The sequence below is a fragment of the Pteronotus mesoamericanus genome, unplaced genomic scaffold (genome assembly GCF_021234165.1).
Source record: "Pteronotus mesoamericanus isolate MK-2021 breed Mesoamerican mustached bat unplaced genomic scaffold, CSHL_Meso_final contig_105, whole genome shotgun sequence".
In the NCBI taxonomy this organism is placed as follows: domain Eukaryota; kingdom Metazoa; phylum Chordata; class Mammalia; order Chiroptera; family Mormoopidae; genus Pteronotus; species Pteronotus mesoamericanus.
Genome location: NW_026555006.1, coordinates 17,267,080 through 17,290,519, shown reverse-complemented (window position 1 = coordinate 17,290,519; position 23,440 = coordinate 17,267,080). Strand labels below are relative to the sequence as shown.

Below are 23,440 nucleotides of genomic sequence, written 5' to 3'. Positions count from 1 at the left end.
ATTTATTTGCCAAGATTAGCTCAGGTATTTTCTTCTCACACAGGCCCTCCCAAAATTAGGCTCAATGACTTTCCTATGCATTCCACATAGTCTATTACGTATAATGTTTGTCATGATGCTTGACAACAGTGTGATTTCAGGGTGGCAGAGGGGTATAATGGGACTAGATGGTAATGGAAAAAATACAATAAAACATTATTAAAAAGAAAATATATTCTCTGTTTATTGACTTAGGTATTTAAATAATACATCAACATATGTCCAATATACAAATTTCAAACAATAGGGCAAAAAACCTCTTATAGGTACAAACAATAAAAATTATACATGAAGTAAACATTTCCATACCCCTTCACTTCTCCCATAATGATGGGGTTCTTCCAGGGTTGTGTGTGTGTGTGTGTTTATAATTGCAACTACACACACTGGGTAATGCTGTATGTGTTGTTTTGCAAATTTTTCACTTAAAAAGCCCTGGAGATTTATCTACGTCAGCACACATATATCCACTCCAAAGAATAGATATGGCATACTTTATGTAATTTGTTCCCATTCTGATAAAACTTGAGTTTATTTACAATTTTTTTTTTTTTTGCTATTTAAGGAATGCACAAGTGAACATCTTTGTGCATAAAAACTCATGTGCACTTGTAAGCTGTGTTCCTAAAAGTGGAATTGCTAAGTCATGATGCAGGCAATCTTCCATGAATTCTACTATATTGTGTACCAAAAATCCATGCCACTCATTTATACAATAAGTATTCACTGAACACTTACTGTATGATTAATACAGGCACTTACAGTTTAGCAGTGGACAAAAACATTTGAAATCACTTCTCTCATGAAACTCACATTCCAGTGGATCAAAGCAGAGGATATATTAATAAAAATATAATATGTTGATGGTGATAAGACCTAAAAAAAAGTAACTGAATAGAGAAAAAAGAGGTAGGATTTATAATCATTCCAAAACAGCTTACCTTTTGCCACACTCTGCCTTATATGTGATATTATCAATCATCTAATGTGCAAAAACTATATTATTTATCAATTCTCTAAATATTAGTGAACGCATATCTTTTCATATGTTAATAAACCATGCAACTGTCATTTTAGCTAATAATTTCACTCAACAGACCATAAACTCCTAAATAACATGGGTTCTAACATAGTACCTGACATAAAATATGCTTAAAGAATGACAGTGTAAGCAGTATTTCATATATAAACATTTAAAATATATATGTAATGTTAATCATGTTATTATATACATGTCTAATATCAACTGTATACACATATAATATATGCATATATAATATTAATTCTCTGGATTAAAATTTTTAATAAATGATGTTAAATAAATACTATAATAAAATTATAAAGCACTACATCTATTTTCAGAAATAATGAAAGTCCTCTTACATCAATGCATCACAAGAATAAATAATTTTCACATTTCACAAAGGAGCCACATGTCAATCTCCTGGGACATGTCACTGATGATTCTTGGAACAGCTGAAGATGCAAGGTGACTTTCTAGTCGGGTATTACTGCGATTCTAACACAACTTCCTGACTGGCATATCCCAACTACGTTAAGAATTATATTCTGAAAAAATAAATTAAAAAAATAAAATAGAAACCATGATGCCAACTGAAAAAAAAAGAATTATATTTATTCCCCCTCACTTAGGTATCTGCCAGATGTTTTGTAGTTGTAGCCATCCTCAGCTCTGTGCCCACCTAACTCCATAACGTTCTAAAGAAACTGGAAGAACCTTTATAAAATATGGAAGATTCAACACTTCCATTGATTTAAATCCAACCCCACTCACCATATCCAAGGAACTTAATTTTCTTATTAGTTTAAGGCAATCCAGGTCTACCACCAGAGCTGGCAACAGTGCCTGAACTTATGCACCATGTATAAAAGGGGTAAAATGGCTAAAAAAAAAAATCGAGGTATTGTAAGAAAGGTGGATAAGGGAAAGGAGTGATGTGTAATCAATCAATAAAAGTCCATGGCACTAGGAGATAGTGTTCTATGAATTTCTTTAAGGCAGAGTCACTTACAGATCTCATGCAGTCTTTTCTCACCAAGAAATTCACAAACTGACCCCTCTCCTATAAATCCCCTTCTATCAATGTTACTGTCATACCCCAAGTTTACCAGATTTCCCATGTACATACTATACTATAGTTACAGAGCAGTTCACCAAAGAATTTTTTTTATTTGTGAATACATACATACATACATTAGGGTGGGGCATAAGTAGATTTACAGTTGTGACTACACAAAACAGTTTATTCTTGTATTACTATTTATTAATTATTGTATTATTTTCCACACAAATAACTGTAAGCCCAATTTTACCCCACCTTGTACATACATACATACATTCATGTCTTAGACATGTAAAATTATATAACTGAAGTCCAACTGATTATTAATCAATCATCTTTAATTGAAAAAACATAAAAATCACATCAAACAAAGGCAAACTCAGACATTTGATGGTTGCATATTACATTAGCATTTTCCACATATACTGACTGAAATACATTAATAAATTTTACTCCCTGCTGGATAGTATAAACCCTGACACAACAAAGTTAAAAGAGAATAAAGAATTGGCATTAAAGTTCAAAGAAAAGTAGGAATCTATAAAATGGCACATGATATGATGGCTAGAATTCCCTGTAGCATCCTCGCTTGCTGCTCCCTCTCCACCAGAAGAGACAAAAGATAAATGGGGAGAAAAGCAGATAGAGCAAAGGAAGATGTAAGAGAAAACTACCTCCTGAATGGCTAAAACGGAAAAAACTAAAGTTCTCCATTAATGGCAGAATATAATTTATAAAACTTATTACTTTTATTATCATGCACTAAACACACACAGACACATGCACACAAGGTCTCAGGAGGTAAAACTCCCCGCTCAACACAAAAAGTTGTAGGTGCTACAAACAGTTTAGTTGTCAGCATCTGAGAAGCTCCTCAAGAAGGCCAGCACCTGATTGTGAGCAATCCTGATACTCTCCCCGGTGTAATCATATGGCTTCTCTGTTATCTATATAGGGCTCTGTAACATACCGCAATAATATAAAACCTTACAGAGGAGTTAAACAGAATCCTCCCTGAGATATACCACTGTCATTAATATTTTCGAAAATTCTCTCTTACTAGAGATCTTCGGGTGATGACAAAAATCTAAATAAACTAAAAAAAAATTGTATATACATATAATCACACCCATACGTATATAGAGAGAGAAATCAAATTCTAGGGATGTAAGGTAGCCTCAGAAAGACTAAAACTAGCCCTTCATAGCTCTCATTTCTGTTCCTCTTATGCATCAGTGCATTTTATCAGGTTAGAAGTCTCCATTCAGCTGTAACGACAGACACCCTTGGCTCTGGCTCATACCTTCTCAATTTAGTCACCAGAAAGAGAAGGCTCTTTTCTCTTGACCTAGTTTAAAAAATAAATAAATAAATCTCAGAGGACTCTGCATGACTCAGCTTGGTCACAGGACCACCTCAATGAGTAACAGGAGCAAAATGCTAGGATTCAGCAGTTGGATATAGCGCTCCTTCCTGGGAGAAAGGAAGGTGGAAGGATCTATGCAGAACAGGCACTATCATGGGAGAAGCAGTTCTCCAAATAAGGAGGTATACTGTTTTCTAAATAAAGGAGGCAATTGCTAGGCAAAACAATGAACACAAACTATACCTCGAACTCTAAACTATAGCAGCTGTCCGCATACTTGCGAATGCAGGATATTGGAAAAGTAAAAAAGTAGTTGTTTTTAAATATCTGCATGGACTTACCCAGTCTTCACCAACACTCCTCTTAGTTATTCATGGTAAACGTTTTCGTCTCTTACAAGAATACGTAAGTTAAAGAAAATCAATGCACGTAATGAAAAAAAAACCCCAGCAGTTCGAAGGAGGGGTCGTTTTTGAGCACTTTATAGTTAGTATAAAATATAAGGGAATAACAGAAATTGGACCAGTGAGTTTGAAGCTAAGTTGGAAGAATTGTCTCAGAAACATAAAGACATAAAATAAAAATTATGGAAGGAAGGACATTAGAAAAATAAGATAGATCCAGGAAACCAAATAATCAAAAGTTTCTGAAGAAGGGAGGAAAGCAGCCTGGAGCAATTTCAAAGGAGTAATTTTCTCAGATCAAATATTAGTCAAGATTCATGAAATCGGACTCATACCTAGCCATAGCATGGTAGAATGGGTAAACTTCTAGGACAAGTAAATCTGACAAACGTACAGAAAGATTTTACAAAAATCTCCCAAGGAAGGAAAGATTAATTGTATTGTATTGTATTGTATTACCTATATAGAAGCTTTCTTTTAAGTGATTAGAAAAAAACTTATCCATTCCCAAATATTTATCAAATTCCTACCACAAGCTGTTTAGCAGCTGAAGATAACAGCGCTGAACAAAGTAGATACAATCTTGGCCATGAAACTTACCTTCTAGTGGGAATAAGTGAAATTTGCAGGGACAGAGTGGAGAAACAATGCTAAAACAGTTAACCTCTGTCTAAGTGGGCAGTCTGTGGGCATTCTGGAAGCTCAACTCCATAGTCTTCAGAGACCCAATCTTCTCCGTCCTTAAGAATATACCCTATAAACACCCTACCATGTCCCGCGCGTGCTCGCGCGCGCACACACGCTCCCCCAAAATTGCTTGGGCACTTCAAGGAATCAGCATTTTAACAAGTACCCAGGTGATTCTAATGCAGGTGACGTACATAACAGACCTGAGAAATGCTGATGAAGAGGAGTAGGGAAAAAGATAAACTCCTAAAAAGTAGATGAGAGAAATAAAATTACTTCTAAGAATCTGCCAGCAAGATCTAAGACTTTGGGCAATCTCTTTAACGCTTGTATCTCAGTTTTTGTCATCTGAAAAATGAGGATTACTTTTGATTTCAAAACCCCCATAACTGTATAATCACTATCTAAACATAACCAGGATGGTTATGATGATCATGGCAGTAGATTTTCTTATTTGGCAAGTTTCACAGACCCTTCCCCAAACTGCTTACTGTGTACTTACGGAATTCTCCCCATGCTCCAATTTACTACCGAATTAAGGGTGGTGGGGGTGACGGGACCTACGTTTTTGCACTGGGGAGAATGGAATTATGGCACCTGCAAAAAATGTACGAGGGTGACAGCACTTGCAACAGGTACCAACGAAGCATTTTAGAAGCAAAACCAAGGGGTTTGTCGGGTAAGTTATTCTCCAGGCAGGCATTGTTTTTTGCATGCTAACCACTACTCAAGATCCTTTAAGGGCCAGGCAGAAAAGTCTTGGGTTTGTCTTTTCTTTTCAAATTTCAAATTCGTTTAAACAAAAGGCTAGGCTCCGAACAATCACGTCTGCGAATACACCGCCTCACCGGTTCTGAGTGTGGGAACAGGACTCCAAAGCGTCAACGACCGCAAGAGGGAGAAGCAGCTTCAGGGAAGCCGGCTCAGACTAGAACTCGGTCCCACCAACCCGCCCCCGCGCAGACCTACCGGTACCAGCCAGTCGCGTCGCGCGCCAGGGACCGTAGAGCCTCCGCCGCCCTCTCCCGGCTGCGGCCGGGTCCTTGAGGCGCGTCACGTGACCCGACGGTGTAGCCAATCAGCGCAGCCACTGTGGTATTCAAATCTGCAGCGGGGCTGGCGACTGTGTCCAGGCGCGCTGCTGTCTGAACAGGGTGTGGGGTGTTGCTTTCCCCAGCCATGCTCCGCACCTGGCGTTGACAGACCTCCGGGCGGGTGAACGGAATGGAGAATCGAAGTGTGCCTCCCGGGCCTTATCGGGCCACCAAACTGGTAAGACAGCGCGGAACGAACAGGAGTAGCCCGCCGAGGTGATGGCTGCCACCACCTTTACCTGAGGACAATCGTGTTTTACCTTGGGCGGAGGGATGGCCCCTAGAGCCTCTGGGCTCGCTGAAAAGGAGATTGAAAGGAATTAAAGGGATATCGCGGAACCCTGGCAGGACGGGTGTGTTACCCTCGCTTGCTCCGGGCGCCCCGCAAAGGCGCGCCCTACACGCCTTGTTATAGGGTTTTTCTGGCCCGGGTGTCGTCGCTGTACATGGAACGTCAGAGAACAGTCTGACGCCTGATTTTCTGATTTTCCGATTTTCCACATCCACAGAATTCGAGTGAGCTTCAGTGCTTCGGTAACGTCAGGCTGGGGGCAGGCCAGAATGTGTCAGTTTCCTTTTGCTGGCTCTGTAGAATTTAATGCAGGATGTACCAGCATGAATACCACTGGGGAACAACTATGTTAAATACTAAACCCAGAATATTTGAGGTAGTCCCTGAGTTTGTACTCACGCATGTGGATCTTCCGAGTGGATCTTGTGCACTGGTTATGTGACATTAGGAGAGTCACGTCACTTCTGTGAGCCTCAGTTTCCACCCACGGTAAAGTAGGGCTGATAATACATGTCCACCCTAAGAGATTTTTGGAGAACATAAGCGTGTGAAAGTATGTTATGGTATGTAGAATGAGAAACAGCTTATCCAGAGGATTGCAGCTCAATATGTTTCTTGAATAAATTAATATGTTAAATGTGGAGGTGTAGGAAGAATACGTATATTGTGCTTTTAGCGGTTAAATTTTGAGTTGTGATGTTCGGGCCCGCATATGTTAGATAACTGATAACAGCTAGCAGTGGAATAGTTGGGGCTACAAATCAGATTTCTTGGCCTCTAATGCAGGATTTTTCAAATAAAAGGTGTGTGTTTAGTCTACACCACCACCACCTTCGCGCTCCACTGTGAGAGTTGTCACAAACCTAAAAGTTTGGGTGATTTCAGGACAATTTGGAAAATGTAGATATATCTCTGTGTCATTACACAGTGGACTTAAAACTTTATCCCATCTGTTCTTTGTTCACTATTGGAATCTTAAGAAATAACTATAGTAAATCTGTAAGCTATTTTAATATTAAAGGTATTTTATCAATGAAGCTACTACCTGCCATGAATTTTGTTTGTGGCCAGCATAGTAGTTACAAGTTCGGTATGGGAGAGTCAATCAAACCTGACTTTGAACTCCTAGTTTCATCACTTAGCTGTGTGACCTTGGTCAAATTATTAAATCTCTCTGTGCTTCATATTCCTCATCTAAAAATGGGATAGTAATATTCATAGAATTCAAATCACCCAAACTTTTAGAATATTAATATTAGAATACTATTAATATTAGTTGGGATTTAAAAGAAAAAAAAACAGGAACAAATTTTTCTCTATTGAGGACTGAAAGGCGGGTTCATTGAAGTTCTTCATTATTCCTAGGTTTCCTAAATAAGTTAACCAGCTAATGACATGCTTTTAGTTTAAAAAAAAAACTTACATAAAAATATTATCACAATTCTGTAGCACAAATAAAAGGAATGGTTTCTTCATGAAATTTTATGATATAGTCAGATGTAAATGAAAATTTTCTTTGTCTAATTTCAAATCAGTAAGAGATATAATTTTTGTTGTTTATTTATTTATGTTACTATTTTACTTCTTTTGCAGTGGAATGAAATTACCACATCTTTTCGAGCAGGAATGCCTCTGAGAAAACACAGGCAACACTTTAAAAAATATGGCAACTGTTTTACAGCAGGAGAAGCAGTGGACTGGCTTTATGATCTATTGAGAAATAATAGTAATTTTGGTCCTGAGGTTACAAGGCAACAGACTATCCAGTTATTGAGAAAATTTCTTAAGAACCATGTAATTGAAGATATCAAAGGTAGATGGGGATCAGAAAATCTTTATGACAACAGTCAGCTATTCAGGTACTAAACAAAGAAGTAACTGCAAAAGTGAAACACTTAACAAAGTTTAACACCAATTCTATTTTACTATAAAGTCAGCTTCTTTAGAAGAAGTAATATTTTCTGTAGAGAACTGTTACTGCGCTTATCTAGTTAAAACCATTTAGAAGTTAATAGCTGCACAATTCAAACTTTTAAAATTCTAGGCAGTGTATATAATAAAATAAGGAATTAGGAGAAAACAGTGAAATATTAGCACTTCCGCATATTATGAAAGCTCAATAGCATTTCAAGGACAGATCTTTATCTTTTTTCATTGATTTTTTAGAGAGAGAGAAACATCAGTTTGTTATTCCACTTATTTAGTATTTATTGGTTGCTTCTTGCACATGCCCTGACAGGAGATTAAATCTGCAACATTGGCATATTAGTACGACACTCTAACCAACTGAGCTACCTGGCCAGGGTGACAGATCATTGTTAAACCTTTAGTTTCATAGATTCAAGAATTTCAAGACAAATTGTCCCAGGTCCTTGACTTCAAGTGACATAAGATCTTATATAATTAAAAATTCATGTGATAAATTATAGCAAACTTTATGTAATAAATAACAAGAAATAGACCACAAATTAAAGAATATAATTGTTTATTGTGGAGCAGAGATCCTGCTTTATGATTTACATGTTTTCTTATTCCTAGAATAGCTAAGAAGGGTAGGTATTAGCGGCTTTTTGCAGATAAGGAAGCTGAAACCATTCTCTAACAAGTCATTTTCCCTCTGTCTGAAATATGCTCTTCCACTATACCCATTTGTCAGACTAGTAAATATGTTTCTTCTCATTCATGTCAGCTCTGTTGTATCCTCTTCTGTGGAGCCTTTTTCAGTTCCTCGGGCCACATAATAGCTTTTTCTGTCGTGCACCCAGGGTTCTTTGTTATACAGGGCCTGACACAAATAATGCCCCTTTTTTATTACAAAATCTTTTATTACAACATCATAAACATGTAATTCTGTAACATAACAATATGTTACAAGCACACCATATGACATTTTAGGTGAAATGTTCAAATTAAAACTATATAAATTATTATACCCATATTATTAACCTACCAAACACACTCAAGCAGGCGTTACCTCTGCCAGACCCTGTATTAAAACTAGGTCTTTGGATTCTAATAACCATGCTTTCTTCTCTACAGATTTTAGTACATTTCAAATGAAATATCTTAGAAATGGATTCTTCCCTATGTTATCAAAAATGACTTACACTGTGCATGTAAACTAGTAACAAGCATATGAAGAGTTCCTTTTGTATAATACTCTAGAAATCTTTCCTCTCTTAACTACTCCGTAGTCACCTTGGTGGACTCCTTTGCTGCTGCTCGTCCTTGAACTGTTACTGGTTTGCAAGGACCTAGACTTTTCTTCGCTTCACCTCTCTCCATGGGTAATCTCGTGCTATGTCTTCACCTACTTTTTTCATGATTTTCAAAGCTCTAACCCAAATACCTCTCGAGCTTTAGACACATTTTTTTTTTTTTTTTGCCTATTAGATAGGCACTTCAAATATAGTATATAGAAAATCACTATCATCTCTTAACCAAAATTTTATCTTACAGTCATATCTGAATGAATGGCACTATCTTCCCTGTAGATGATTTGACTCTCCCTTCCCTCTCCCCTTTAAACATGATTTATCAAACCATTTCTATTGTGCTGCCTCAATAGTTCTCTGATCTCTCCTCTAAGAATGTTCTTTTTATTAGACTATTATCCTCTATTACCTGGAATTCTGCAAAGCTCTTCAACTAGTCCCTCTGCCTCTAGTCTTTTACAATAGTAACTATAAAGTACAGAAAAATAAATTTTACCAAAAATGTATAAGACCTTATTGGGAAAAATTATAAAATTATATTGAAGGTAGTAATAAGTGGAGAAAGATATCCTCTTCATGAATGAGAAAACCCAGTATCGTAAATAAATCACTTCTACATCGGTCAGTGAATTTTTATTTAAAATCCCTAAATACATTTTTTAGAATTTGACAGTAGATTCTAAAGTTTATTTAGTAATGTAAAGTCCAAGGCAATTTTGAAGATCAAGGGGAGAATTGCCTTAACCTGATATCTGGGCTTAAATTAAAACAATTAAGTATTGAGAATACAAACCTACACATATATGGCAACTTGGTATAACATATGAATTAAACACCTATGCATTCAAATAAAACTTATGAGAGAATATAAGAATTATTTTTAAGATAGAGGAATAAGAACTTTTAAGGTGACTAAAAACTTATAAATTTAATGTATGATAAAAGATACCATTGAGTGAAAAAACACCAAGCCTTATGTTGTTTTTATGTTTGTTTAAAGTAAAAAAAATATGAACAAGAGTGAAATACACTAACTATAGGTTTATGATTTCCCTTAGGAAGAGAGAACTAGAATAAGTAAAGAATTTCTTTCATTTAAAAAAAGAAAATATAATGAAATTTTTGGTAAAATATTTGCATTGGTTGATGGTTAATGTACATGTTTTATATTACAATACTTTCTGTGCTTTTTTGTATGTTGAAATATTGTATACAAAATTAATGGAAAAAGCTTCACAATCGAAAAAAGTACCAGACCATGTTCTGAAAACTAGAGCAATCACAGTCAAAGGGCAGAAAATATATACAAATTAGGTAACCTATGGAAAAAAATTAGAAAATGTAACATTCTAAACCATTTTGGTAAGTGATACCTCTCCAACATAATTGATTCTAATAATAATCCTGAATAATCCAGAAATAAACTCAAAATATGCACCGTATACTAAAGAAAGCAGGAAACTTAAAATAATTGTAAAGATTTAGTGGGAAAATCAATTTATGCAGAATTTTCATTGCTTGATAATGTAAATTAATTTCTGTGATTTTTAAGATAATTAGGTACTAAAAGTTTGTTTGTGATCTCATTTAATTGCATATTACTCTTAAACTAGATTTCCTGCAAATTCTCCACTTAAAACTCTTCCAAGAAGGCATCCAGAATTGAGAAAAAACAGCATAGAGAACTTTTCCAAAGATAAAGACAGTATTTTTAAATTACGAAACTTATCTCGTAGAACTCCTAAAAAGCATGGATTACTATTCTCTCAGGTAAAACATCCTTTTTACTAATCATTACTTTAAATATAATTACCATGTGCTTATTAATAATAGAATCATTAAAAGTAAGTGATTCTTTAATATTTGAATTCATTGTTTGAAACTCTTAATCTACATTATATTCTAAAAATGTATGTATAAATTTGTTTGGAACACACAGAAACAGTAATAAAAAATAGTAGTGAGACACACTTAAAACAGCAGTGGTATAATTTAAGCATGTTTTATTTTAAATCGATTTAGGGTGATAGGGACAGCTACAAAACCAAAAGCTTTTATGTTACATTGTTTTTTCAGGTGACACCTACCTTCACAGCTCCACATGGCCTGACACAAATGAAATTACTAAGTATCAGAAGTGGTGTCAGTTCAATATTTCCTTAATTTGAGCATAATATTAAGCCAAAGTAATTCTTTTTTCAGGAAAATAAAGAAAACCTGAACTGTGAAATCTATGAAGATCAAGAAAACTCTGTTGGTAACAGAGAAATAAGCCAGAAAGATGTTGAAGAAGTTTGGAGATACATTATTCTGACCTAGTAAGCGAAAACAAAACTATAACTAGGTTCCACAGATGTTTAGAATGTCCATTTGCCATTTTCATCCAGATATGCAAGTGCAAAAGAACAGTTTAGTTCTTAAAGCTAAGAATTTAACCTAAATATGTGTTTCTTAATGTTCTTGCTATAGTTCTAGTATAGTTGAAATAGAATATTTTCAGTGTGATTTGCTTTTTTTTTTAACCTGTTTTAGCTATAGTTTGCTATCTATATTGGAATCCTTCAAAAGTCATTAAGATAAATATATTTGAAAGTCGATACTAAATATAAACCTTCAAAGTTTGGTCTTGGAAAAAACGAAAACAAAATACTCTGAGGGCTATGTTTGTTTGCCAAACTCTTTCACATTTATATTCTTTCTCACTTATGGAGGAAAAATGTTTATAGTCTTTCTTCTCTTTAGCCTACAAACCATTTTAGGCGTGTCATCCCTAGAAGAAGTCATAAATCCAAAACAAGTAATTCCTCAATATATAATGTACAACATGACCAATACCAGTAAACATGGAGTAGTTATACTACAAGACAAATCAGGTTGGTATCAATAAAAGAAGTTGGAGTCATTTTAAATTTGCTAACAGAGGGTGGTATAGCTATTGTGAGGGCACACGGGGACCGTGATGTGGGAAGCAGAATAGTTTAATTGGGAGAGCATCGGGGAGACTATTGCTGTATCACAGGCGCGTTAGTAATCACAGTGGAATATTTTTTAAGTGACTATCATGTATAATATTACTTTAGCTCTTAAGGTGGATTCATGATTGTTTAAAAATGACAGGGTTAAACATCAAAAAAAAAGTATGCAAATATAATTAAAACTATTTATTAGCCACATTTTATTGAAGACCTATCATGTTCAAGGCATTGCACTAAAGGAGAGAAATGGCAAGGCTATCCTGGAGCTTATATGAGTAGTTATATACAAATTTAAAGGGTTCAAAAGACATATATGGAAAACTGAAGTAACACAATAAAATAAGCTCAACCTCTGAAGACAAGTATTCTAAAGAGCACTGGATTTGTGTGCATGCGTGTGTGTGTGTGTGCATGTGTGTGTGTAACCTTATATATTATACTATTATATTTATATATTACATTATTTATATAATGTATTGATTTCAGATCTAAAATAGGAAAGTCAGGGAAATAAATCAAGCTAGGTATGCTAGAAAGCTTAGATTACAAGACATGTATCAATAAATCTACTTAAAATATTGAGTCTTTTTTTAATCAATTGCTATCTATGGAATTAATTGACATGCATTACTTTGGGGGTATTTTTGTGGCAAGGACTTTGAGGTTTTAATTGTAGGAACAAATAGTAAATGTCAAAACCTAAGAGTTATGTTGTATATGCTTCTGGGTTTGGATCATTCTCATGGTTCATCACATAAAATAATTAACAGTCATCCAAGCTTTCTATTGTTTATAACCATAAACTTTTCAAGTCAAGTGTATGTGTGGTTTTTATGTTTGTATCAAAAATTGCTAGATTTTATGCAATATATGTTAGTGGCAATTAAAATATTTGAAGCAAGCCTCACTGTGAAAGCACACATATTCATACATACCTTGTATCAATCATAGGTCTTATTCAAATCAGTAATATTCAAACAGCATAGCTGTGGTCAGAACAGAAATGAAGATAAAGAAAAGATGATGGTAGTAGATAAAGATGAATGTCAATTTATTTCCTAACCACTCCCCATAAAATAATTAATCCTTCATTTTGGGTAGCTAATTATTTTATGTATCATAGCAAGAGTGAAACTTAAAGATATATAACTTTTTAAACTTGTATTTTAAATTATTGACTTGGCCCTCTGTCTTGTTAAATGTGTAATAATTTGTAATCTTTGTAATACACATAGATGTACCTATATACTTATATATGTGCATACATACATGTGTAGCATTTTCATGTATATATGTGTATATATAATTATACATATATAATTATATGTAATGTGTTGTTTTAAATATACTATCAAATTTGTGAATTACTAAACAGTGTTAAATTTTTTTTTTTATGTCTAGATGATCTTCCTCACTGGGTATTATCTGCCATGAAGTGCCTAGCAAATTGTAAGTGAAACAACATATATACATATGTATTATATTATATATATATAATATTGATAGTATTTTACAAAACTGAATTTTTTAAATAATGTATTAGAGTCCTGATAAAATTAAAGTACTGTATATAATTTTTTTTGATGTTTAAATGAAAATCTAGTAGAACTAATTACATTTCTTTCCATGTGAGTATGTTATAGAGCCCTCACTTTTTGTATGCAGATGGTGATTTTATAATTCAAGCCCATCATTTATGGCTCAGTTCTCATAAATCATAAAATCATAGGCTAGAGGATCTTAAGCAATTTTTAGGTATAATCTATACATCAGTTGCCTCAGTGAGGCCCAAAGAGTTCAAATAGTAACCTGTCAGTAAAGCAGCTTATAAATGGAAGGTTTTAATGAGAAATAAAGTCTTGGCCCTGGCCAGGCGGCTCAGTTAGGTAGACTGTCATTCTAATACTCCAAGGTTAGGGTTTGATATCCATTCAGGGCACATTCAAGAAGCAACTAATAAATGAATAAATAAGTGAAACAAGAAGTCAGTTTTTTTCTCTCTCTGTCTCTCTGTCCTTCACTCCCTCCCTCTCTCTCTCTCTGTCTAAAAACCAATAAATTAAAAAAAAGAAGAGAAATGAAGTCTCATAACACCCACTTTGTACACCTTGCCACTGTGCACAGCTGCAACATTCAGGTGCTCCATGACATGCTTCTACTCTATAGGATATACTAATAGGACTTTGATGACAAAAAAAGATCTGTCATTAATCAGCAAATTATTTTTGAGAATTTTGTTCATCAGGATTTTTTCACAGTGATCAATGATAACTGATTTTTATAGTTTAAGACCCTTGTTCAGATACAAAACACTAATGCTTTCAAAATCAGTTTTAAAAATTTACAGAGGTATATGATACTAAATCATCAAAAGTTATATTTTAATATTCTGTTGCAAAGGTATTTTTCTAGTTTTTATAAACAGTATTTTATTAATGATCAAGATAAGTACATATTCCCTTGTTGTCCACTGGGTGTCAATATGACAAAATAACAGAACAATAAAGTAAATAATGTAGGTTGCAAAGATTTTATTTGTTAACTCGAGGTAAAGATCTTGTTCATGGTCTTAGGGTTTGTGAGTTTCTCTTTCTCCTTTCCCCCTATCTAAATGCCTTCACTCTCGTGTCTTGACTGTGGTTTGCAACTCAGAGAAGCATGCTTCCGGCGTTTTCTCTGATGACCCATCTTAATGGATTTGTGTCTTCTCTTTCTTCCCAGTCCATGTTATACTTAAATTATACCCAAGATATAATTTATTGGATTCCAGTTTAATGACAATATATGTAGGCAGAAGAATTATTAAGACTTTTACTTGTTATTTAATCCCCCACAGTTACTCTGTGACATAAGAATCAGTGATAAATATACTATTACTATTTTTGTTCCTGGAAAGAATGCTAAGGTTTAGAAAAGTCTTCCAATATATAAGGAGCTATGCATTCAAACCTAGAGTCTCAAACTATAAATTTTATAATTTTTCATTCCACCATAGCATTTTCTGTCTTAGAAAATTTCTAATGATTATCTGTTTTTATTCTACATATTAAGAATATTTCTTATGTCCTTCTTAGAAAAATGTTTATTTTGCTCTACATAAAACCTGTATTAGCCTTTAAGATATTAAGTGTGTGTGTATATGATTTGTTTTCTTTACTTTCTTCAATCTTTTTTCATTGTGTTTACTCACACATGTGGGACCATACAAAACTTTAGAAACAGAAGTAAGAGATCATTTGGATTTGGGGAGAGAAAGACTTTAACTTGAAAGGCAGCATACTGATTCTCAAACTTGAATGCATATCACGGTCCCTAGGGAGGTTTGCCAAAGATTTTTACTCAGTTGATTAAACATGTCAGAAATCTGTTTTTAACTATGCCTCAAGATTCTCACAGCACAGATGCCAAGGTCAATGTTTGGAAACTACTAAATTAGTAAAGCAGAAGCAAACATTTCTAGGTCAGTAATACAAAGCTCCACTTACATAGATTCTTACTTATACAGAGGAGCATATATTTTTAATAGGCATATTGGATGATTCTGATTATCTAGCTCATGGACCACACTTTAAATGTTATTGGACCTCGAGGTCCTGGGTATTGCTTTCACTTTACACTGTTCTAAGTTCTCATTCTAGCTTCCCCACCATGGGCTTTTTCATCATGAACAATTTTGAGCTTCAGTTTTCTCATCTATAACTTGAGATTAGATCTTAGTTCTGAGGGAACACTAATGAGTAGTCATGGTTATTTCAATAATGTGAAGCTAATGAAACAGAAATGTAAAGATATTGTTTAAACTAATTAAGGGTATGCTTCATAGCAGGCAAACTTTATTCATGAAAATGTAAATTTGCAAAAGACAATTTGTAGGAATTATTTGTAGTATCCAAATATTCTTTGCTTTATAAAATGAATTGTGATAAAATTCCATTAAAATAAACTTCCCTAATGCTTTTAAAATATATTTCAAATTTTGATTTATATGCAGTTTTTCAGGCATGTAAATATTTTTAAAATTCTAGTAATTGCTTGCAGTGATTTCTACTGAAAATATAATAAGAATGAGGTGTGTACAACCCATTAAATGTTTGAATTGTGGCAGAATTTGTTGTTAAACATAGCTCCTTCATACAGGTTTCATACTTTTTATAGATGTCTGTGGGAGCGAGCAGGGTTGGGGTAAGCAAGGGGGGAAAAGGCAGGACAACTATAACTGAACAACAATAATTTTTTTTTTAATGTGCTTAAAATTTTTACCTATTGTTTTTGTCTTTTATTTCATAGGGCCAAGATGTAATGATATGAATAATCCAACTTATATTGGATTTGAACGAGATGTATTCAGAACAATTGCAGATTATTTTCTAGATCTCCCTGAACCTCTTCTTACCTTTGAATATTATGAATTATTTGTGAACATTTTGGGTATGTATGGATATTCACTTATTATTTAAATTCATTTTATTAAACTTTTTAAGCCTCCCATAAAATAAAAGATCAGAAAGTAAAGGTAAATAAGAAGGTAGCAGGGTATACATTATTTTAAAATTCAGGAATACTCTAGTTGCTATTGTGTTGTTTTCCAGTAATTCAAACATCATTCCAACACCAATTCTCCACACCAATTTGGTGCCCTACAACTCAATTTTATTTTTTAGACACTATCTACCCAGAGCTATAGCCCAGACCCCACAAGCTAAGGACAAAGCGTGATACAAACTGCCCATTGCCAGCTCAGATTCCACAAATTAGGGGCTGAGCTCCACAAGACTGCCCTCACTGTAGGCACCAGCTACAAATGAGGTCCTTAGGTCCTTACTTTTCCCCCCGCTTCCCCCCCCACCCCACCTAACTACCAATTCATGGCTTCCCATGACACCCCTGAGGCTTAATAATTCACTACAGGGAGAACTCTAGAATGTGCTTTCCTTAATGATTACCAGTTTATTGTAAAGGATGCAAGGCAGGAAGAGCCAAATGGAAGGAGATACACAGGGTAAGGTTGGGCTTCCATGCCCTCTTCCAGAATGCCACCCTGCTAAGCACATCTGTGTGTTCGCCAGCCTGTAAGCTCCCTTAAATTTATTGTTTCAGGGTTTCAATTGAGGCTTCCCTACATAGGCATGATTGCTTAATTCATTTGTCATTGTTGATTGAATTCATCTCCAGCCCCTCCAGGCATGTCTGAGTTAGGGCTGGAGATTCCAATCTTCTAAGCAAGGCCAGCCCTAAGTCACCTCTTTAGCATAAATTCAGGTGTGCTCATATAGGCTCACTATGAACAACAAAAGACTCTTATCACTCCAGAAATTCCAAGCATTTTAGGAGCTCTATGCTGAGTACCAGAGATAAAGATCAAAAATACATATTTTATTGTATTAAAGTTATAATTAAGAGGTTTCTAATACTGGTAGACTGAATAGATATTTATAAGGTATTTGACTCAATCCATTTTATTCTGTTCTTGAAATAAATTTTAAAGTTATTGATATCTCAAATTGGAAAACCTCTAGTCAGTCTTGCACTTTGTAACTGAATGTTGCATGTGTCCTATTTGAGTGGCTTCTGAATTCAGCAACTGCTATTTATACTATACTAACAGTATGTACTATAGTGATGCTTTATTTTGTTGACTTTACTATTGTTTTTGTTTTATTGTTGTCCACTGTCATACAGTTGCATCTTAATTTTTGTTTCATTTCCTGGTAGTTGTTTGTGGCTACATCACAGTTTCAGATAGACCCAGTGGGATACATAAAATCCAAGATGATCCTCAGTCTTCAAAAATCCTTCACTTAAACAGTTTGAATTCCTTCAAATCAACTGAGTGCCTTCTTCTCAGTCTGCTTCATAAAGACAAAAACAAAGAAGAATCAGATACTACTGAGAGACTGCAGATAAGCGATCACGGATTTCAAGAAAAATGTATTAAGAAAATGCAGCTAGTTGACTTAAAAAACAGAAGAGCCAGTGCAAATTACATAATAGGAGGAAGCTGTCATAATTTAACAGGCTTAAGTAGTATGCATGTTTTACCCTCTAACATCAAACCAAGGTGTTATTCTGTAGAAGGAATTATAGATTTACCAGGGAGTTCAAGTAAAGAGGTCTCCAGTGTCTTCTGTCAATCTGTTCGGAACATAGAAGGACAAAATAATAAACAATTGTTAGAATCTGAGACCAAACAGGAATCCATAATGAATCTTCATTCAGAGGGAAGTACTCAAAAGCCACTCGGTGTTGGTTTTAAGAGAAACCCTACTATGACTGTTCAAGATCAAGAAGAGTTACATAATGGGAAAAGCAAGTCAAAACAGCTTTGTAGATCTCAGAGTTTACTTTTAAGAAGTAGTACAAGGAAAAATAGTTATGTCAATATGCCAGTGGCTGAAATTATCATGAAACCAAATCTTGGACGAGGCAGCACAAGTGTGCAAACAGCTATGGAAGGTGAACTCGGAGAGTCTAGTACCACAATCAATAAAAGACTCTGCAAAAGTACAATAGAACTTTCAGGAAATTCTTTACCTTCAGCTTCTTCTATGTTGACTGGCACACAAAGTAAGGTTGTTGCTTTCAATGCATGTAATATTAACTTTTAGTGTTTACTAACTGTTTTGCTCCTGTGGCTTTTCTGCACTGAAATTGCTTTCCCTCCCCTCCAAAAAGAAAGTTCTTATTGTAAAAGACCCTTGTCATGGCATGACCAAGAATTATTCTACTTACCTAAAGCACTTTCTTTTCCTTCAATTTCACTTATTCTTACTCACTTTATTTGTACTAAGTGTAGGATGTTAATATTCAAATAAGTTATGAAGAAATTAATGAGAATCTTACCATACTTTTGTGGAATATGGAAATTTCTAAGAATAGTTTAAATGAAATACTAAAATATTATTTTGCCTTCCTTATATGATTATATGCTTCCTTATATGATTATATGATAGTATGAAAGCAACTAATGTCATTGATAATATTTTTTGGGGGGGTGGGGAACTTTGCCTTCTAGGTTTGCTGCAACCTCATTTAGAGAGGGTTGCCATCAATGCACTTCAGTTATGTTGTTTGTTACTTCCCCCACCAAATCGTAGAAAGCTTCAACTTTTAATGCGCATGATTTCTCGAATAAGTCAAAATGTTGATATGCCCCAACTTCATGATGCAATGGGTACAAGATCACTGGTAAGTTGATTTCTTAAGGAAAGAATAAGCCCTTGTACATAAACCATAAAAGGAAAACCAAACCATCTACAAGTACTACTAGAGTGATGTGGTCTTGGAATCCTAGCTTCTTGGGTTAGAGAGGCTCTGAAAAGTCTAATCTTTCCTAGAAACAAAATGTTGGTATATTAATCCATCTTGATCTTTATCTTGTCTGAGGACTTTGCCTCTTCACTTATACTATGTCACTTCATAGTTGCACCATATTATATTGCCTTGTGTCGATTCTGTTTTGGTGGGGAAGGAAAAGGATATGTAGGCACTGTTGAAAGGTTAAGGGCACTAACTCTGTAAAGCAGAGAATAATGGAAATGCACATACAGTACGTGAAAGTGTTTCAGAGATTGTGGTAAGTTTTATTTCATGAATTGTGTGAATTAGGGTGGCACATCACTGGGCAATAAGTTATAAGAAACTACTGTGAAGCTGTCTTGGGTTCTATATGAGGATGAGGGCAGAGGAGTTTATGTGCAGAATTGACTGGAAATGAACTCTTGAATATAGTATCTTTCTTTTTCTCCTTTTCCTCCTTCTCTTTCCTCTTCTTCCTTCTTCCCCTCCTCCTCAGCCTCCTCCTTCTTCTTCCTCCTCCGTCTTCCTTCCTTCTCGTTCCTCCTCCTCTCTCCTCTCTCAAAAGCTACCCCTTCCTCACAAATCACCTTCAATTTACAAGAGATTTTTGTAGGAAGGAACTAAACTCTATTTTTGCTTTTATTAAGGACAGTTCTTTAACAATGACAAACCCAATATAAAGAGGAAGAATTATTCTTAATTGTAGCACCACATGAAAGCATAGGGAAGTAAGGTATTTTGAGAGACATGAGTAAGAAGGATATAATTTTGATATTTATACATTCTCCATTTAAGATAATAGGACATCCAAGAAAAATTTATCCAACATAATGTAAATGTGAATCTTGTGAAGAAAGGTCAGGGCTGAAGGCAGATCTTGAGGGGATGTGGTAGTTGAAGCTCTGAGAGTAAATGAACTCTACAAAGCTGAGAAAGAAGAATAAAAAATTGAGGACTAAGCTTTGGAAAGAGATAGGAAAACCTGCTGGACATACAGGAATAAAACCAGTTTAATTCAATATGATTATATATTATGTGAAAAGTGTTTAAATAGAGTTTTGATATTCTAATTATTTTAGAATGAGGTATGTGCATATGTGTGTTTTATATAGTTAGTGGATTATATGAATATGAATGAGAGTAAATGAGTTTTGAAACATAAAATTTATCCCCGAATTTGAATACTCCTAGTAACCACTAACATTTATGTTATATATTCTTCTCGTTTGTGTTTTTGTGAGCTTAATTTAATAGTCTCTCATAGTTGCTCTCTAATTGTCTTTAAGCAACATATCTATGTGGTATTAATGAAACCTATGGCATTTGCTGATGAAATTGTGACAAAATTAAAGAAAAAGCTAAGTCTTTCATAATTCTTTCTAATTATATCAAGGAAATACTTAACAAATATTTTAAAAAGAATAATAGACATTCTTACCCTTCTAATATAATAAATTATTTTTCTCATTTTTAAGCTGAATCTGCTTATCATTATATCTCAATACTTCAGCATAATGTTACCCAGAAATCATATAAGAAATCACTATATTAGTAGTATATCAGAAATCACTGATCTACTACTGTATATAAAATCTTAAGTTTTTAAATTCACATCTTGTAACATGTTTTTTAGATGATACACACTTTTTCTCGGTGTGTGCTATGCTGTGCTGAAGAAGTGGATCTTGATGAGCTTCTCGCTGCGAGATTGGTTTCCTTCTTAATGGACCATCATCAGGAAATTCTTCAAGTACCTTCTTACTTACAGGCTGCAGTGGAGAAACATCTTGACTACTTTAAAAAGGGCCATGTGTGTATTAGAACTTTTAAAGTTCTTTGCATTTTTCAAGTAGCAAACTCATCTCTAGCCTAGTCAGAAAGGGACTCTTGATCAGCTCCCATAAATAACCTCTAAAAGGTTATAGACAGATCTGGGGACTCAGATAGCAATAGGACAGTTTTCATTCCCTCTCTCTCTTATTTCCATTTTAGTCCGGTATTTGACAAATGGCCCTTCACATGACGGGAACGTGGCTGATTAAAACTCTTGAATTACAGACTTAATGTTTGCAATCCAAAGGAAAAAATGAGCCATCCCTCCACTTCCAATTTGAAAAGTTCTTAGTAGGGACTCTGTTTGGCCCAATCTAGATTAAATGCATATCCTTGTTTTTCAAAAAAGACCAGGATATGGGGTTACAATGGAAAGGAACTGTTACAAGGAAAGGAGGAATACTGAATATATACGCCCAGCACATATATGCATGTTTCTTCCCATACATACCATTCTAATATTGCCCTGGCTTATAATTATGACTATCCCCTATAATTTCTTGCTCTAACCAAGAGATGTTATACGCTCAGCGCATGTCCCTGAACCTCAAAACAGTAGAAGAATACTTTATTACTATATCAGAACATTCATGTTTTAAGAGAAATTAAAACATTACTTTAGTTGTTATTGTTTTGTAGTTAAAATAATAAAATGCATGATTAATAGTAATTATTATGATAGCTACTATTATTTAATAATTTTTGTGTGCTAAACACTTGTGTACATTATTTCATGTAATCCTGGGACATTTTACAGACCAAGGAAAGTTAAAGAACTTATTGAGTCAAAGCCACTAGGTTGTGGAGCTGGAATTTAGACCCTTCTAAAAGTGTTGAGTGTTTAGTGGCAAAATAATAGGACTAAAACCCATCAAAAGAACACTTTACTAAATAGGCATATGACCAGAATTAATAGCTTGGACTGTATTATTTTGTTCACTACAGATTAAAAATCCTGGAGATGGACTGATTGTCCCTTTGCCAACATATTCATACTGTAAGCAGATTAGTGCTCAGGAGTTTGAGGAACAAAAAGTTTCTACCTCTCAAGATGCAATTGCTGAACTTTTAGAGAATATTATTAAAAACAAGAGTTTGTCTCTAAAGGAGAAAAGGAAAAAACTGAAACAGGTAAGAGAAGGAGCAAGTTCTCAATTGTGTAAATATCTTTTAGTGTGTGTTGCTGATTATTATTTAATAACACTTAGAATTTAATTTCTCATTTTATATTTTGGATTTTAAGTATTGGATATATAAGCTACCTATGACTACCTGCCTTGGTTTACTCTTTACCCTTAAATTTTATAATAATAATGGATACACTCCTTTACTTCTGTATGGTGTTCTATATGAATATAGTTTCAATTAGAATAGTAAAGCAGTCACAAAATTTGGATTCTATCACATACCTTTTAGTGACTCATCATTACCATTTAGATATTTTAGCTCCATTTAGAAATTTTAGCTCTACATCAAAAACTAGTAGTCACATGATTCTGGTAAGTCTAATTTCAGGTCTGAGACATTCAAAGAAATATGATTTCTGTGACCTTTATAGCCTTTACCACTGGAAAAGAAGAAGATATGGAATTTAAGGGGAAATTTAGCACAAGAAAATCCTAGAAAGTTAATGCTGAGATCTAAGAAACATTACAGTGTACCTTTTATAAATGAGAAAGCAGAGGGAGTAACAAGAATGAACTGAAAGGATACTCATCACTAATACGTCTTTGAGAAAGGGCACTGTATCCTTTAAAATATTGTACACTTGCTTCAGTAATAACGTTACGTTCCCTCTAAGTCCTAACCTCATTTTTAAGTTTCAGAAGGAATATCCACTGATATATCAGAAAAGATTTCCAACCACGGAGAGTGAAGCTGCACTTTTTGGTGACAAACCTACAATCAAGCAACCAATGCTAATTTTAAGAAAACCAAAGTAGTATATGATACTAACTGAATGACAAATTATATAATACTTGTGGTCCTTTAGTAAATGAAACCATTTCTAAGAATCCCGCTACTTTTTTAAAAAGAAGTCTATTTATTAATTAGTTTTTTCTAAATAAAATGCATTATATAAGGAAGTGCCAAAATAGCTTTTATTAATGTGAGACTGCTAAGAAACTAGTGGATCCCAACTGAGAGAAAATAA

The 23,440-nt window shown here is 34.4% G+C and overlaps 1 protein-coding gene across 2 annotated transcripts; it reads left to right on the top strand.

Annotated features, from left to right (window-relative positions):
• Positions 1-5,804: 5,804 nt before the first annotated feature.
• Positions 5,805-23,228, top strand: DEPDC1 (DEP domain containing 1). 2 transcript variants are annotated; one of them, XM_054572732.1, is made up of 12 exons: positions 5,805-5,852; positions 7,560-7,825; positions 10,795-10,951; positions 11,384-11,499; positions 11,924-12,054; positions 13,558-13,605; positions 16,444-16,584; positions 17,869-18,720; positions 19,169-19,341; positions 21,086-21,262; positions 22,231-22,416; positions 23,106-23,228. In XM_054572732.1, exons 1-12 carry the CDS (start codon positions 5,805-5,807, stop codon positions 23,226-23,228), a joined length of 2,418 nt encoding a protein of 805 aa, XP_054428707.1. The 2 variants fall into 2 exon arrangements, with proteins under 2 accessions (XP_054428707.1, XP_054428716.1); XM_054572741.1 differs by lacking the exon at positions 17,869-18,720.
• Positions 23,229-23,440: the final 212 nt, after the last annotated feature.

Excerpts from the sequence above, each read along its gene's own strand:
- DEPDC1 (XM_054572732.1), top strand. The coding sequence starts at position 5,805 with ATGGAGAATCGAAGTGTGCCTCCCGGGCCTTATCGGGCCACCAAACTG. Across the intron at positions 7,826-10,794 it reads GACAACAGTCAGCTATTCAG|ATTTCCTGCAAATTCTCCAC; the intron begins GTACTAAACAAA and ends CTCTTAAACTAG. Across the intron at positions 11,500-11,923 it reads AGATACATTATTCTGACCTA|CCTACAAACCATTTTAGGCG; the intron begins GTAAGCGAAAAC and ends TCTTCTCTTTAG.